The sequence below is a fragment of the Pristiophorus japonicus genome, chromosome 11 (assembly GCF_044704955.1).
Source record: "Pristiophorus japonicus isolate sPriJap1 chromosome 11, sPriJap1.hap1, whole genome shotgun sequence".
NCBI classification, from domain to species: domain Eukaryota; kingdom Metazoa; phylum Chordata; class Chondrichthyes; family Pristiophoridae; genus Pristiophorus; species Pristiophorus japonicus.
In genome coordinates, this window is record NC_091987.1 from 107,781,443 (window position 1) to 107,799,528 (window position 18,086).

Here is an 18,086-nt window from a genome sequence, read left to right on the forward strand (position 1 = left end):
TACGTGGATATACTGGAGAAGCTGGGGTTTGTTCTCCTCAGAGCAGTGAAGGCTAAGAGGAGATTAACAACCTAAAATCGTGATAGAGTAAATAAAGAGAAACTGATTCCAATGAAGGCTGAAGGGTCAATAACCAGAGGGCACAGATTTAAGGTGTTTGGCAAAAGAACCAGAGGCGATACAAGGAACAACTTTTTACACACCGAGTGGTTAGGATTTGGAATGCACTGCCTGATCGGGCGGTGGATACAGAATCAATAGTAGCCTTCAAAAGGGAATTGGATAAATACTTGAAGGAGAAAAAATTGCAGGGATATCTTCTCTAAGGGTCGTGAATCTTTGGAATTTGGAATTCTCTACCCCAGAGAGCTGTGGAGGCTGGGTCATTGAATATATTTAAAGTGGAGATAGACAGATTCTTGAAATATAGGGGAGTCAAGGATCAGGCAGGAAAGTGGAGTTAAGGCCAAGATTGAATCAGCGATGGTCTTATTAAATGGTGGAGCAGGCTCAAGAGGCCGAAATGCCTACTCCTGCTCCTATTTTTTATGTTCTTATGATATGGGGAAAGAACGGGGGAGACATGGGATGGGAGTGGGGGCGGGTGAGACTAACGTAGAAAGAGCCAGCACAGGCTCAATGGGCTGAATGCCCTTCTTCTGTGCTGTACCATTCTATGATTCTATGATGGACTTCAGTAATGTGGAGAGCAGAAAAGGTTAAGGGGTGATTTAAGGGGCATTCAAAAGTACGAGGGGTTTTGATAAATAAGGAGAAACTGGTTCCACTAGCAGGAGGGTCGATAACCAGAGGATACAGATTGAAGATAATTGCCAAAAAAAACAGAGGGGCCATGAGGAGAAACTTTTTCTAGGCAGCGAGTTGTTGTGATCTGGAATGCGCTGCCTCAAAGGGCGGTGGAAGCAGATTCAATAGTAACTTTCAAAAGGGAATTGGAGAAATGCTTAAAAAGGAAATATTTACAGTGCTGTGGGTATAGAGCAGGGAGCTGTACTAATTGGATAGCTCTTTCAATGAGCTGGCACAGGCACGATGGGCCGAACTCTTGCCCAGCAAATGTCCTTCAAATTCTTACGCCTGAAAAAAGCAGCTGTAAGGCCTGCTTTTATCCACGTAAGATTTTTAAAGTACAGAAAAATACATAATAAAAATAATTTAAACATTTAAAATCCTATTAATTAAGGTATGTTTATTTTTGGACCCTTTAAAATATGTAAAATTTTTATTAATTTGAAATATGTGATGTTTTTTTAAAAGTTATTTTCAGTGTTTCTGTGTTTTGAGGGGATTTCCATTCATAGTTATGGCAGCTCCGTATATACGCAACGACCTTTAGGATGAATGGGGATCCCCCTACTCTGATAGGTTGGGCCGGCCCACGTGATCCCAATGATGCCTAGGAAATCCTTACGCTCCTGGTATACGTGTGCATCTATGAAGGCCTTCGCGTAGAGGGCCAGGACCACCAGGTAGAGTCATAGAAATCTTTCAGGTCGGAGGCATCCGCCCGCGAGAAGCCTCTGACCGCAATTTCTGGGCCAATGTTCAAAACTGAGGGTTTTCTCTCAGGTGATTAATATTTATTGGAGCCAAGCTTCACATCATTCCAGCGCTCCATTGTAAGTCAGGCAATGCAATGTTAGCACGTGCCACGCACAACCTGCACACGAACATGGAATGGGTGAGCATGAGACATGATTAACGCCTGCTGTTATAAGGAACAGCAAACTTGCCTTTATATAGCGCCTTTCACGGCCTCAGTACGTAGCAAAGCCCTTTGCAGCTAATGAAGTACTTTTTGAAGTGTAGTCACTGTTGTAATGTAGGAAACACAACGGCCAATTTGCGCACAGCAAGCTCCCACAAACAGCAATGTGAGAATGACCAGATAATCAATTTTTAGGTATTGGTTGAGAGATAAATATTGGCCAGAACACCAGGGATAACTCCCCTGCTCTTCTTTGTAATTGTGGTGGGGGATCTTTTACGTCCACCTGAGAGAGCAGACGGGGGTCTCGGTTCAACGTCTCATCCAAAAGACGGCACCTCCGACAGTGCTGCGCTCTCTCAGCACTGCACTGGTGTGTCAGCCTATATTTTTGTGCTGGAACCTAGTACACTTCAAAAGTCTTTTTCATATATCAGTGTGACATTATAGTATCATTCTCAGCAGACTGTAATGTAGATAGCAATGAAGTTTAACTGCAGCTGCTGACGACTTCTTGGCCTATACAGCAGCAGGGGGTACATTCCAGAATGCCTTTCAAAGTACATTTTCCCATTGCTAATGCCTGAGAGGGAGTCTTCCTGCAGATAAAGGATAGTCAGTCAGATATTACGCATTATTTTGCTGTCCATTACTCATTTATCATTTCTACATGTGAAAGAAGTCTTATAACCCACTCCCTCCTCTGCTATGCCCATGTGTTCTGTATCGCAAAAGATATTGTATAGAATAACATCCAGTCTTCCACCAAATAATTTGCTTGAGGGTAGAAATTGCTCCCCCGCCCAAAATGGGGCGCTCCCACCCCGTTTCAATGCTTTTTGCCGCAGCTGCGGTTCAGGTTGTCTCTTGAGTGACATTTGGCCCTTTGTTTTTTTTTGTTTTGATAATGGGGGCGGTGACAACACCTGAGGGGCAAAAACGCAATGGTGACGGCAACTGAGGGGCGGAAGTTGGATGTGGAGCAGAGTGACTGCCGCGATGACGTTATCATGGAGCCGCGTCACCACGTAAAGGGGAGAGCCTTCGCACTTTAAAAACTTCGACCCACTGGGCCACCAGGGAGGGTTTTGGCCGGGCCAGCGGCCTGGCATCCAAGAGGTGCCAGGCTGCCTGTTGGTGGCCTGGCCGAACCTGGGGGCAAAATTGTCGGGACGACATGGCAGTCGGCCGACAAAAAAAAATATGGCTGCTGCGGCAGTAGGCCCTCCCCTTTAAGGGAAGCCGCACCGCCGCTGCAGTAGGCCACAGCCTCACTGGACCACTGGGGAAAAGTTTGTTTTAGCACCGCCGGGCGGGCCGAAGATTTTCCAAGGGGAATGTCGCCGTCGGGGGGGCGAGGGGCTGGGGTTTGATCAGCGGTGTGCATGGTGATGACGTGCTTACCGTGGATCGGCAGCAGCGGAGCAGTAAGTGGGGGGGGGATCGGGGCACCGCTGGGAAAACGCGGAAGGGCAATTGGGCTAGCAGCGGCCATTCCACAAAAAGTCGGCGGCCACTCCACTCCGCAGCGTGGCCGCCGATTTTTGGGGGCAACAGGCCTTAAGGAGAGGGGAAATTTCGGCTCCTGGGTCTCATTCGGGATTGAAAGCTCCTGTGTCACCGAGTGGCAATACCTGTGTCCTGTGATGGACTGACGCTGTAGCTGTCGCTCTCCTTATCTACAGATCCCGGGACATGTGGTGTCGGCATCCTCCAGTCGGTGGTCAGTGTGTGAGCAGACACGGTAGGGTGGGGTCTGTTCAGGGTCCACTGGCTGGAGTACCTGTTGCGAGTCGATGGCACCCCCTTCACATTCCTGCGGGCAGTGGGATCTACAAATCACAAATTGCAGAAAATGAATGCCGCTGATCAACAGAAGCTCCAAGTCATGATGTGCTTAATGACTGAGGATCGCGGAAGTCTGTCAGTACCAAGAGTACAGATTCACCAGTCTTGCACCTCACCATTTATTCCAATTGCATGGTCGCCCTGGCTGTTTGAGTCTCTAGTGAAGAGACCATGGCCAAGGACTATGTACAGCGTTGTGCATATGCAGCCAAATTTAACCGCGCAATCATCGCAAACATACACCCTGAAATTACAATTGCCGACCCCTTTATTAGCAATCTGCAGTGCAACCTCAGAACCATTGTACTGTGATTTCATGTGATGTGTCACTAAGACTACATTTTACAGAAGCAACTTAGTTATCCTAACAAGAAACCTACATAGGATGGTAGCAATGCATGTTTATGGGGTCGAAATTCAGTGTGGACTCCGCTTGTAACCGCCCGTGGGAGGTGGCTAACAGGTGGTAAAGGCCTATCTTCATCGGTAAGCGGTGTCGATGCCTCAACCTAAATTCAGTCGGCTCTTTGGCAGAGGTGGCAGGAGTCAACGCCTCTTTGACATCTGTCGTGATATTTGCTTTGTACAGCTGACGTACAAACAGGTGGACATACAGCCTGGAAAAAGTTATTGGATCTCAGGAGGAATCACCCAGAAAGGAAGGTAAGGTTTTCTCTTTATTTATTTCTCCTTGTTTTCATTAGTTTTAAGAGTGGCGAAGTGTCTGTGGATCGGAGAAGTTTTAGTTCCTTTTTTTCCTTCCCATTTTTTTTCTAGCATGGCGGCAGTCTCCCAATTCAGTCGGCCGCCTGAGCTCCCGCCCGAGGATGAGTGTGTAATGCCACTTTTTAGCGCTGCTCTCTCATCTTTGGGCGTAAAAACTTAATTTAGGACTTTGAGGCTGCATCTAACGCCCGCAACTAAAATCAGCGTTCGGGCAGTGACACCGCCTCAAAAACGGCGGTTCCAAATTTCGATCCCTATAATTTTAATTTATTCGTTCACAGATTGTGGGTGTTGCTGGCAAGGCCAGCATTTATTACCCATCCTAATTGCCCTTGAGAAGGTGGTGGTGAGCCGCCTTCTTGAACCGCTGCAATCCGTAAGCTGCAGGTAGTTCCAGAATTTTGATCCAGTAATGATGAAGGAACGGCAAAATATTTCCAAATCAGGAAGGTATGTGACTTGGAGGGGAATATGGAGGTGGTGGTGATCCCATGCGTCTGCTACCATTTCTAGATGTCTTTCTAGATGGTAGAGGTCGCGGGTTTGGGAGATGCTGCCGAAGAAGCCTTGGTGAATTGCTGCAGTGCACCTTATAGATGGTACACACTGCAGCTACGGTATGCCAGTGGTGGAGGGAGTGAATGTTTAAGGTGGTGGATGGGGTGCCAATCAAGCGGGTTGCTTTGTCCTGGATGGTGTCAAGCTTCTTGAGTGTTGTTGGAGCTGCACTCATCCAGGCAAGTGGAAAGTATTCCATCACACTCCTGCCTTGTGCCTTGTAGATTAACTAATAAGCATCATTGAGGAAGGGATTTTTAAAAATAAAGTTGGGCGATGCACATTTGGGATTCAGAGTACCCAAACAGATGCTGGCTCCAGTTTTATCGTTGCTGCTGGTGTGTTGACAAATTAGTGCAAGACTACAGCTTGCAGACAGAAGCACTATCAGGAGTTTGGAATGGCACTAGACACACTAACAGTTGTTCTTAGAAGCTATTTTTTGAAGGTTTCCGGGCAATATTGTTCACACAAAGTACAGGTTAGTCACCTACGAGTAAGTGAACTTTGGGGTATAGGAGGAAGTGGTGCATAAATTAAAGGAGAACTTAATGCCAGAAGCATAATTTGACAGCAGATATTCTTCACTGAAGACATACAGGACCGTATGCAAGTACAAGCAAGTATATTTAAACACCTTGTTGGACGCAGCGTGCAGCGGGCCCTTTAAGGACACCCTGTTCGGCTGCTTGAAGACCTGCTTTCCTGAAAGTTCAGTGAAACCTAAAATTGCAGTGGGTGCCTCAAACAGGCATTAGGCCCCTTATTTGAATAGGCAAAGGTGCTAACGCTTGTTTCAGGTGTGGGCCCTAGACGACAATTTTTTTGCCTACACCAATATGGCGGCCAGCACACTTCCAACTCATAATGAGTGTGCACATCCTGACCACCATATTGGAGGCTTAAGAGGTCCTTTGGCGGGCAAGAAGCAGGCGCTAAGCACGGTCGAATTTCTAGACCAAACTGTTATTCAGTTTCCCGCATTACAACAGTGACTACACTCCAAAAGTACTTAATTGGCTGTAAAGCACTTTGAGACGTTCAGTGGTTATGAAAGGCGCAATATAAATCCAAGCGTTTCCTTTTTATGTTTGGTACACCTGTGAAATTTACGAGCTGAATTTCGTAGAAAGCTGCTGTGATTGTTAGTGTAGACACTAAAGACCATTTCACAACTTATTTCCTCTATGCTATTCATGAAAAATTCAAAAAAATGACTCGGTTATGTTCTGTAGCATGCTGAATTATTTACAGCTAATTAAACTGCAATTATTATGATTTTAAACCATGCGGGCATTCTCCGGCACTGATCTGCAGTGACAGATCTCTTAATATTGTGCTGCCCTGGCAACGGAAAATAAAATTAGAATACTTTCAAAAATTGGTACTTTCTCTCTTCCATTACAAATGACTTGTTCAAAAGCTTTCCACAGCAAGGTTGCTTTCACTCCCGCTGAACTCTGCAGGTTGCAGCAAAGAGCTCAGTAATGTGCTTATTAAAATTCCTTTTGATAATGGTGAACAACAAGGAAGATGCTGGGCCTTTGAGCTTTGAAGTAAATGAGAAGAGCCTTGCAGAACTGAACAGGTTTCCTTTGGAGAGAGGCTGAGGGAAGGGCAGCACAATCCAGGCAGTCAGGGAGCTGAGGGACACTGGCGATGTAGATTTCAGGTGGTCAGCGCAGAACTAGACGTCACATTGTTAAAATGAACAGGCCTCAAACTGGCATTTCTCCCCCACAGGGTAGTGGACAGACTCCCAGTAAAAGCTGTTGCTATATAATACCTGTATATGTATATTATATATCTACATATTTAGCAGGTCAGGCAGCATCTGAGCAGAAACAAGTGTCAGCCAGCCTACATTTAAGAACTTAAGACACTTCCCGGGACTGGAAGGTTTTGTAGGTGAACAGCATTTAAACAAGAACAAAACAAGGGGGCGGGGAACTAATCATACATACCAGGAAACATCTTGAAAGACCAGTGATAGAATGCCCAGTGATAGAACAATCAGATAGAATGACCAGTGATAGAATAACCAGATAGAATGACCAGTGATAGAATGACCATTGATAGAATGACCAGATAGAATGACCAGTGATAGAATGACCATTGATAGAATGACCAGTGATAGAATGAACAGTGATAGAATGAACAGTGATAGAATGACCAGATAAAATGACCAGTGATAAAATGACCAGTGATAGAATGAACAGAGAGAATGACCAGTGATAGAATGACCAGTGATAGAATGACCAGATAGAATGGCCAATTATAGAATGACCAGATAGAATGACCATTGATAGAATGACCAGATAGAATGACCAGATAGAATGGCCAGTTATAGAATGACCAGATAGAATGGTCAGTTACAGAATGACCAGAGAGAATGACCAGTAATAGAATGGCCAGATAGAATGACCAGTGAGAGTGACCAGATAGAATGGCCAATTATAGAATGACCAGATAGAATGACCATTGATAGAATGACCAGATAGAATGACCAGATAGAATGGCCAGTTATAGAATGACCAGATAGAATGACCAGTGATAGAATGACCAGATAGAATGGCCAGTTATAGAATGACCAGATATAATGACCAGTGATAGAATGAACAGAGAGAATGACCAGTGATAGAATGACCATTGATAGAATGACCAGATAGAATGGCCAATTATAGAATGACCAGATAGAATGAGCAGTTATAGAATGACCAGATAGAATGGTCAGTTAGAGAATGACCAGAGAGAATGACCAGTAATAGAATGACCAGAGAGAATGACCAGTGATAGAATGACCAGATAGAATGGCCAGTTATAGAATGACCAGATAGAAAGACCAGTGATAGAATGACCAGATAGAATGGCCAATTATAGAATGACCAGATAGAATGACCATTGATAGAATGACCAGATAGAATGACCAGATAGAATGACCAGTGATAAGAACATAAGAACATAAGAATTAGGAACAGTAGTAGGCTATCGAGCCCCTCGAGCCTGCTCCGCCATTCATTAAGATCATGGCTGATCTCGTCGTGGACTCAGTTCCACTTACCCGTCCTCTCCCCGTAACCCTTAATTCCCTTATTGGTTAAAAATCTATCTATCTTTGACTTGAAAACATTCAATGAGCTAGCCTCAACTGCTTCCTTGGGCAGAGAATTCCACAGATTCACAACCCTCTGGGGGAAGAAATTCTTTCTCAACTCGGTTTTAAATTGGCTCCTCCATATTTTGAGGCTGTGCCCCCTAGTTCTAGTCTCCCTTACCAGTGGAAACAACCTCTCTGCCTCTATCTTCTCTATCCCTTTCATGATTTTAAATGTTTCCAAAAGATCACCCCTCATCCTTCTGAACTCCAACGAGTAAAGATCCAGTCTACTCAATCTATCATCATAAGGTAACCCCCTCATTTCTGGAATCAGCCTAGTGAATCGTTTCTGTACCCCCTCCAAAGCTAGTATATCCTTCCTTAAGTAAGGTGACCAAAACTGCACGCAGTACTCCAGGTGCGGCCTTACCAATACCCTATACAGTTGCAGCAAGACCTCCCTGCTTTTGTACTCCGTCCCTCTCGCAATGAAGGCCAACATTCCATTCGCCTTCCTGATTACCTGCTGCACCTGCAAACTAACCTTTTGGGATAGAATGACCTGTGCTAGAATGACCATTGATAGAATGAACAGTGATAGAATGACCAGATAAAATGACCTGTGATAGAATGACCATTGATAGAATGTCCATTGATAGAATGACCAGATAAAATGACCAGTGATAGAATGAACAGAGAGAATGACCAGTGATAGAATGACCAGATAGAATGGCCAGTTATAGAATGACCAGATAGAATGGCCAGTGATAGAATGACCAGATAGAATGGCCAGTTATAAAATGACCAGATAGAATGACCAGTTATAGAAGAACCAGATAAAATGACCAGTGATAGAATGAACAGAGAGAATAACCAGTGATAGAATGACCATTGATAGAATGACCAGATAGAATGACCAGTGATAGAATTACCAGTGATAGAATGACCATTGATAGAATGACCAGTGATAGAATGAACAGTGATAGAATGAACAGTGATAGAATGACCAGATAAAATGACCAGTGATAGAATGACCTGTGATAGAATAACCAGAGAGAATGACCAGTGATAAAATGACCAGTGATAGAATGAACAGAGAGAATGACCAGTGATAGAATGACCATTGATAGAATGACCAAATAGAATGGCCAATTATATAATGACCAGATAGAATGACCAGTTATAGAATGACCAGATAGAATGGTCAGTTAGAGAATGACCAGAGAGAATGACCAGTAATAGAATGGCCAGATAGAATGACCATTGATAGAATGAGCAGATAGAATGACCAGATAGAATGACCAGATAGAATGACCAGATAGAATGGCCAGTTATAGAATGACCAGATAGAATGACCAGTTATAGAATGACCAGATAGAATGGTCAGTTAGAGAATGACCAGAGAGAATGACCAGTAATAGAATGGCCAGATAGAATGACCAGTGAGAGTGACCAGATAGAATGGCCAATTATAGAATGACCAGAGAGAATGACCAGTGATAGAATGACCATTGATAGAATGACCAGATAGAATGGCCAATTATAGAATGACCTATTGAATGAGCAGTTATAGAATGACCAGATAGAATGGTCAGTTAGAGAATGACCAGTAATAGAATGACCAGAGAGAATGACCAGTGATAGAATGACCAGATAGAATGGCCAGTTATAGAATGACCAGATAGAAAGACCAGTGATAGAATGACCAGATAGAATGGCCAATTATAGAATGACCAGATAGAATGACCAGTTATAGAATGACCAGATAGAATGACCAGATACAATGGCCAGTGATAGAAGGACGGACCAGTGATAGAATGATCAGATAAAATGACCAGATAGAATGACCAGTGATAGAATGACCAGTGATAGAATGGCCAGATAGAATGGCCAGGTAGAATGACCAGTGATAGAATGAACAGTGATAGAATGACCAGGTAGAATGATCAGCTAGAATGATCAGCTAGAATGATCAGGTAGAATGACCAGTTATAGAATGACCAGATAGAATGACCAGTGATAGAATGACCATTGATAGAATGACCATTGATAGAATGACCATTGATAGAATGACTTGTGATAGAATGAACAGTGATAGAATGAACAGTGATAGAATGACCTGTGATAGAATGACCTGTGATAGAATGAACAGTGATAAAATGACCAGAGAGAATGACCAGTGATAGAATGACCAGATAGAATGGCCAGTTATAGAATGACCAGATAGAAGGACCAGTGATAAAATGACCAGTGATAGAATGAACAGAGAGAATGACCAGTGATAGAATGACCAGATAGAATGACCAGTGATAGAATGACCAGTGATAGAATGAACAGAGAGAATGACCAGTGATAGAATGACCAGATAGAATGGCCAGTTATAGAATGACCAGATAGAATGACCAGTTATAGAATGACCAGATAGAATGGTCAGTTAGAGAATGACCAGAGAGAATGACCAGTAATAGAATGGCCAGATAGAATGACCAGTGAGAGTGACCAGATAGAATGGCCAATTATAGAATGACCAGAGAGAATGACCAGTGATAGAATGACCATTGATAGAATGACCAGATAGAATGGCCAATTATAGAATGACCAGATAGAATGAGCAGTTATAGAATGACCAGATAGAATGGTCAGTTAGAGAATGACCAGTAATAGAATGACCAGAGAGAATGACCAGTGATAGAATGACCAGATAGAATGGCCAGTTATAGAATGACCAGATAGAAGGACCAGTGATAAAATGACCAGTGATAGAATGAACAGAGAGAATGACCAGTGATAGAATGACCAGATAGAATGACCAGTGATAGAATGACCAGTGATAGAATGAACAGAGAGAATGACCAGTGATAGAATGACCAGATAGAATGACCAGTGATAGAATGACCTGATAGAATGGCCAGTTATAGAATGTCCAGAGAGAATGACCAGTGATAGAATGACCAGATAGAATGGCCAGTTATAGAATGACCAGAGAGAATGACCAGTGAGAATGACCAGTTAGAATGGCCAGTGATAGAAAGACCAGTTAGAATGACCAGATAGAATGACCATTGATAGAATGATCAGATAGGATGACCAGTGATAGAATGACCAGAGAGAATGACCAGTTATAGAATGACCAGATAGAATGGCCAGTTATATAATGATCAGATAGAATGGCCATTGATAGAATGACCAGAGAGAATGACCAGTGATAAAATGACCAGTGATAGAATGAACAGAGAGAATGACCAGTGATAGAATGACCATTGATAGAATGACCAGATAGAATGGCCAATTATAGAATGACCAGATAGAATGACCAGTTATAGAATGGCCAGATAGAATGGTCAGTTAGAGAATGACCAGGTCGAATGACCAGTAATAGAATGACCAGATAGATTGACCAGTGATAGAATGACCAGATAGAATGGCCAGTTATAGAATGGCCAGATAGAATGACCAGTGATAGAATGACCAGATAGAATGGCCAGTTATAGAATGTCCAGAGAGAATGACCAGATAGAATGGCCAGTTATAGAATGACAAGAGAGAATGACCAGTGAGAATGACCAGTGAGAATGGCCAGTGAGAATGGCCAGTGATAGAAAGACCGGATAGGATGACCAGTGATAGAATGACCAGAGAGAATGACTAGTTATAGAATGACCAGATAGAATGGCCAGTTATATAATGATCAGATAGAATGACCATTGATAGAATGACCAGAGAGAATGACCAGTGATAGAAAGACCAGGTAGAATGACCAGATAGAATGAAAGATAGAATGACCATTGATAGAATGATCAGATAGGATGACCAGTGATAGAATGACCAGAGTGAATGACCAGTGATAGAAAGACCTGTGATAGAATGACCAGATAGAATGACCACTGACAGAATGACCAGATAGAATGACCATTGATAGAATGACCAGATAAAATGACCAGTGATAGAATGACCAGAGAGAATGCCCACTGATAGAATGACCAGTTACAGAATGACCAGTTACAGAATGACCAGATAGAATGGCAAGTTATAGAATGACCAGATAGAATGGCCAGTTATAGAATGACCAGATAGAATGACCATTGAAAGAATGACCAGATAGAATGGCAAGTTATAGAAAAACCAGAGAGAATTACTAGTGATAGAATGACCAGTGATAGAATGACCAGATAGAATGACCAGTGATAGAATGACCAGATAGAATGGCCAGTTATAGAATGACCAGATAGAATGACCAGTTATAGAAGGACCAGAATAAATGACCAGTGACGGAATGCCCAGAGAGAATGACCAGTGATAGAATGACCAGATAGAATGGTCAGTTATAGAATGACCAGATAGAATGACCAGATAAAATGGCCAGTTATAGAATGACCAGATAGAATGACCAGTTATAGAAGGACCAGATAAAATGACCAGTGATGGAATGAACAGAGAGAATGACCAGTGATAGAATGACCATTGATAGAATGACCAGATAGAATGACCGGTGATAGAATGACCAGTGGTAGAATGATCAGATAAAATGACCAGTGATAGAATGACCATTGATAGAATGACCAGATAGAATGGCCAATTATAGAATGACCAGATAGAATGACCAGTTATAGAATGACCAGACAGAATGGTCAGTTAGAGAATGACCAGAGAGAATGACCAGTAATAGAATGACCAGATAGAATGACCAGTGATAGAGTGACAAGATAGAATGGCCAATTATAGAATGACCAGATAGAATGGCCAATTATAGAATGACCAGATAGAATGACCAGTTATAGAATGACCAGACAGAATGGTCAGTTAGAGAATGACCAGAGAGAATGACCAGTAATAGAATGACCAGATAGAATGACCAGTGATAGAATGCCCAGAGAGAATGACCAGTGATAGAATGGCCAGTTAGAATGGCCAGTGATAGAAAGACCAGGTAGAATGACCAGATAGAATGACCATTGATAGAATGATCAGATAGGATGACCAGTGATAGAAAGACCTGTGATAGAATGACCAGTGATAGAATGACCATATAGAATGACCAGTTATATAATGACCAGATAGAATGACCATTGATAGTATGACCAGATAGAATGACCAGATAGAATGGCAAGTTATAGAATGACCAGATAGAATGGCCAGTTATAGAATGACCAGATAGAATGACCATTGAGAGAATGACCAGATAGAATGACCAGATAGAATGACCAGTGATAGAATGACCAGATATAATGACCAGTTGGAATGGCCAGATATAGAATGACCAGATAGAATGACCAGTGATAAAATGACCAGATAGAATGGCCAGTTATAGAATGACCAGATAGAATGACCAGTTATAGAAGGACCAGATAGAATGACCAGATAGAATGACCAGTGATAGAATGCCCAGAGAGAATGACCAGTGATAGAATGACCATTGATAGAATGACCAGATAGAATGGCCAATTATAGAATGGCCAGATAAAATGACCAGTGATAGAGTGACCAGATAGAATGGCCAATTATAGAATGACCAGATAGAATGACCATTGATAAAATGACCAGATAGAATGACCAGATAGAATGACCAGATAGAATGGCCAGTTATAGAATGACCAGATAGAATGACCAGTGATAGAATGCCAAGAGAGAATGACCAGTGATAGAATGATCAGATAGAATGGCCAGTTATAGAATGACCAGAGAGAATGACCAGTGGTAGAATGACCAGTGATAGAAAGACCAGGTAGAATGACCAGATAGAATGACCATTGATAGAATGATCAGATAGGATGATCAGTGATAGAATGACCAGAGAGAATGACCAGTTATAGAATGACCAAATAGAATGGCCAGTTGGATAATGACCAGACAGAATGACCATTGATAGAATGACCAGTTATAGAATGACCAGATAGAATGACCAGATAGAATGACCAGATAGAATTGCCAGTTATAGAATGACCAGATAGAATGGCCAGTTATAGAATGACCAGGTAGAATGACCATTGAGAGAATGACCAGATAGAATGGCAAGTTATAGAAAGACCAGGGAGAATTACCAGTGATAGAATGACCAGATAGAATGACCATTGATAGAATGACCAGATAAAATGGCCAGTTACAGAATGCCCAGAGAGAATGACCAGTGGTAGAATGACCAGATAGAATGGCCAGTTATAGAATGACCAGATAGAATGACCAGTGATAGAATGACCAGATAGAATGACCAGTGATAGAATGACCAGATAGAATGACCAGTTATAGAAGGACCAGATAAAATGAACAGTGATAGAATGAACAGAGAGAATGACCAGTGATAGAATGACCATTGATAGAATGGCCAGTGGTAGAATGACCAGATAAAATGATCAGTGATAGAATGACCTGTGATAGAATAACCAGAGAGAATGACCAGTGATAAAATGACCAGTGATAGAATGAACAGAGAATGACCAGTTATAGAATGACCTTTGATAGAATGACCAGATAGAATGGCCAATTATATAATGACCAGATAGAATGACCAGATAGAATGACCAGTTATAGAATGACCAGTTAGAGAATGACCAGTTAGAGAATGACCAGATAGAATGACCAGTGATAGAGTGACCAGATAGAATGACCAGTGATAAAATGACCTTTGATAGAATGACCATTGATAGAATGAACAGGAATAAAATGACCAGAGAGAATGACCAGTGATAGAATGAGCAGAGAGAATGCCCACTGATAGAATGACCAGTTATAGAATGACCAGATAGAATGACCAGATAGAATGGCAAGTTATAGAATGACCAGATAGAATGGCCAGTTATAGAATGACCAGATAGAATGACGATTGAGAGAATGACCAGATAGAATGGCCAGTTACAGAATGCCCAGAGAGAATGACCAGTGATAAAATGACCAGATAGAATGGCTAGTTATAGAATGACCAGATAGAATGACCAGTTATAGAAGGACCAGATAAAATGACCAGTGATAGAATGAACTGATAGAATGACCATTGATAGAATGTCCAGATAGAATGACCAGTGATAGAATGACCAGTGATAGAATGACCAGTGATAGAATGAACAGTGATAGAATGACCAGTGGTAGAATGACCAGATAAAATTACCAGTGATAGAATGACCTGTGATAGAATAACCAGAGAGAATGACCAGTGATAAAATGACCAGTGATAGAATGAACAGAGAGAATGACCAGTGATAGAATGACCATTGATAGAATGACCAGATAGAATGGCCAATTATAGAATGACCAGATAGAATGGCCAGTGATAGAGTGACCAGATAGAATGACCAGATAGAATGGCCAGTTATAGAATGACCAGTGATAGAATGAACAGAGAGAATGACCAGTGATAGAATGACCAGTGATAGAATGCCAAGAGAGAATGACCAGTGATAGAATGACCAGATAGAATGGCCAGTTATAGAATGACCAGAGAGAATGACCAGTTAGAATGACCAGTGATAGAAAGACCAGGTAGAATGACCAGATAGAATGACCATTGATAGAATGATCAGATAGGATGACCAGAGAGAATGACCAGTTATAGAATGACCAAATAGAATGGCCAGTTATATAATGACCAGAGAGAATGACCATTGATATAATGACCAGAGAGAATGACCAGTGATAGAAAGACCAGGTAGAATGACCAGATAGAATGATCAGATAGAATGACCATTGATAGAATGATAAGATAGGATGACCAGTGATAGAATGACCAGAGAGAATGACCAGTGATAGAAAGACCTGTGATAGAATGGCCAGTGATAGAATGACCAGATAGAATGACCATTGATAGAATGACCAGATAAAATGACCAGTGATAGAATGACCAGATAGAATGACCAGTGATAGAATGAATAGTGATAGAATGATCAGATAGAATGACCAGTGATAGAATGAATAGTGATAGAATGATCAGATAGAATGACCAGTGACAGAATGACCAGATAGAATGACCAGTGATAGAATGACCAGAGAGAATGCCCACTGATAGAATGACCAGTTATAGAATGAATAGATAGAATGACCAGATAGAATGGCCAGTTATAGAATGACCAGATAGAATGACCATTGATAGAATGACCAGATAGAATGACCAGTGATAGAATGAATAGTGATAGAATGATCAGATAGAATGACCAGTGACAGAATGACCAGATAGAATGACCATTGATAGAATGACCAGATAAAATGACCAGTGATAGAATGACCAGAGAGAATGCCCACTGATAGAATGACCAGAGAGAATAGCCCACTGATAGAATGACTCGTTATAGAATGACCAGATAGAATGACCAGATAGAATGGCCAGTTATAGAATGACCAGATAGAATGGCCAGTTATAGAATGACCAGGTCGAATGACCATTGAGAGAATGACCAGATAGAATGGCAAGTTATAGAAAGACCAAAGAGAATTACCAGTGATAGAATGACCAGATAGAATGACCATTGATAGAATGACCAGATAGAATGGCCAGTTACAGAATGCCCAGAGAGAATGACCAGTGATAGAATGACCAGAGAGAATGACCAGTTATAGAATGACCAAATAGAATGGCCAGTTGGATAATGACCAGACAGAATGACCATTGATAGAATGACCAGAGAGAATGACCAGTGATAGAAAGACCAGGTAGAATGACCAGATAGAATGATCAGATAGAATGACCATTGATAGAATGATCAGATAGGATGACCAGTGATAGAATGACCAGAGAGAATGACCAGTGATAGAAAGACCTGTGATAGAATGGCCAGTGATAGAATGACTATATAGAAAGACTATATAGAATGACCAGTTATATAATGACCAGATAGAATGACCATTGATAGAATGACCAGATAGAATGACCAGTGATAGAATGAATAGTGATAGAATGACCAGATAGAATGACCAGTAACAGAATGACCAGATAGAATGACCATTGATAGAATGACCAGATAAAATGACCAGTGATAGAATGACCAGAGAGAATGCCCACTGATAGAATGACCAGTTATAGAATGACCAGATAGAATGGCCAGTTATAGAATGACCAGGTAGAATGACCATTGAGAGAATGACCAGATAGAATGGCAAGTTATAGAAAGACCAGAGAGAATTACCAGTGATAGAATGACCAGATAGAATGACCATTGATAGAATGACCAGATAGAATGGCCAGTTACAGAATGCCCAGAGAGAATGACCAGTGGTAGAATGACCAGATAGAATGGCCAGTTATAGAATGACCAGATAGAATGACCAGTGATAGAATGACCAGATAGAATGACCAGTGATAGAATGACCAGTTATAGAAGTACCAGATAAAATGAACAGTGATAGAATGAACAGAGAGAATGACCAGTGATAGAATGACCATTGATAGAATGACCAGTGATAGAATAACCAGTGATAGAATGAACAGTGATAGAATGGCCAGTGGTAGAATGACCAGATAAAATGATCAGTGATAGAATGACCTGTGATAGAATAACCAGAGAGAATGACCAGTGATAAAATGACCAGTGATAGAATGAACAGAGAATGACCAGTGATAGAATGACCTTTGATAGAATGACCAGATAGAATGGCCAATTATATAATGACCAGATAGAATGACCAGATAGAATGACCAGTTATAGAATGACCAGTTAGAGAATGACCAGTTAGAGAATGACCAGATAGAATGACCAGTGATAGAGTGACCAGATAGAATGACCAGTGATAGAATGACCTTTGATAGAATGACCAGATAGAATGGCCAATTATATAATGACCAGATAGAATGACCAGTTATAGAATGACCAGTTAGAGAATGACCATAAATAGAATGACCAGTAATAGAATGACCAGTGATAGAGTGACCAGATAGAATGGCCAATTATAGAATGACCAGTGCTAGAATGACCATTGATAGAATGAACAGGAATAAAATGACCAGAGAGAATGACCAGTGATAGAATGAGCAGAGAGAATGCCCACTGATAGAATGACCAGTTAAAGAATGACCAGATAGAATGACCAGATAGAATGGCAAGTTATAGAATGACCAGATAGAATGGCCAGTTATAGAATGACCAGATAGAATGACGATTGAGAGAATGACCAGATAGAATGGCCAGTTACAGAATGCCCAGAGAGAAT

General features: G+C 41.6%; 1 protein-coding gene across 1 annotated transcript in view; it reads right to left on the reverse strand.

Annotated features, from left to right (window-relative positions):
- Window positions 1-18,086, reverse strand: part of LOC139276218 (cell adhesion molecule DSCAM) — a 699,015-nt gene that overhangs the window by 24,306 nt on the left and 656,623 nt on the right. The window contains exon 30 of the mRNA XM_070893864.1: window positions 3,364-3,561. Within this exon, the coding sequence (XP_070749965.1) occupies window positions 3,364-3,561 (198 nt within the window). The remainder of the gene's footprint in view (window positions 1-3,363; window positions 3,562-18,086) is intronic.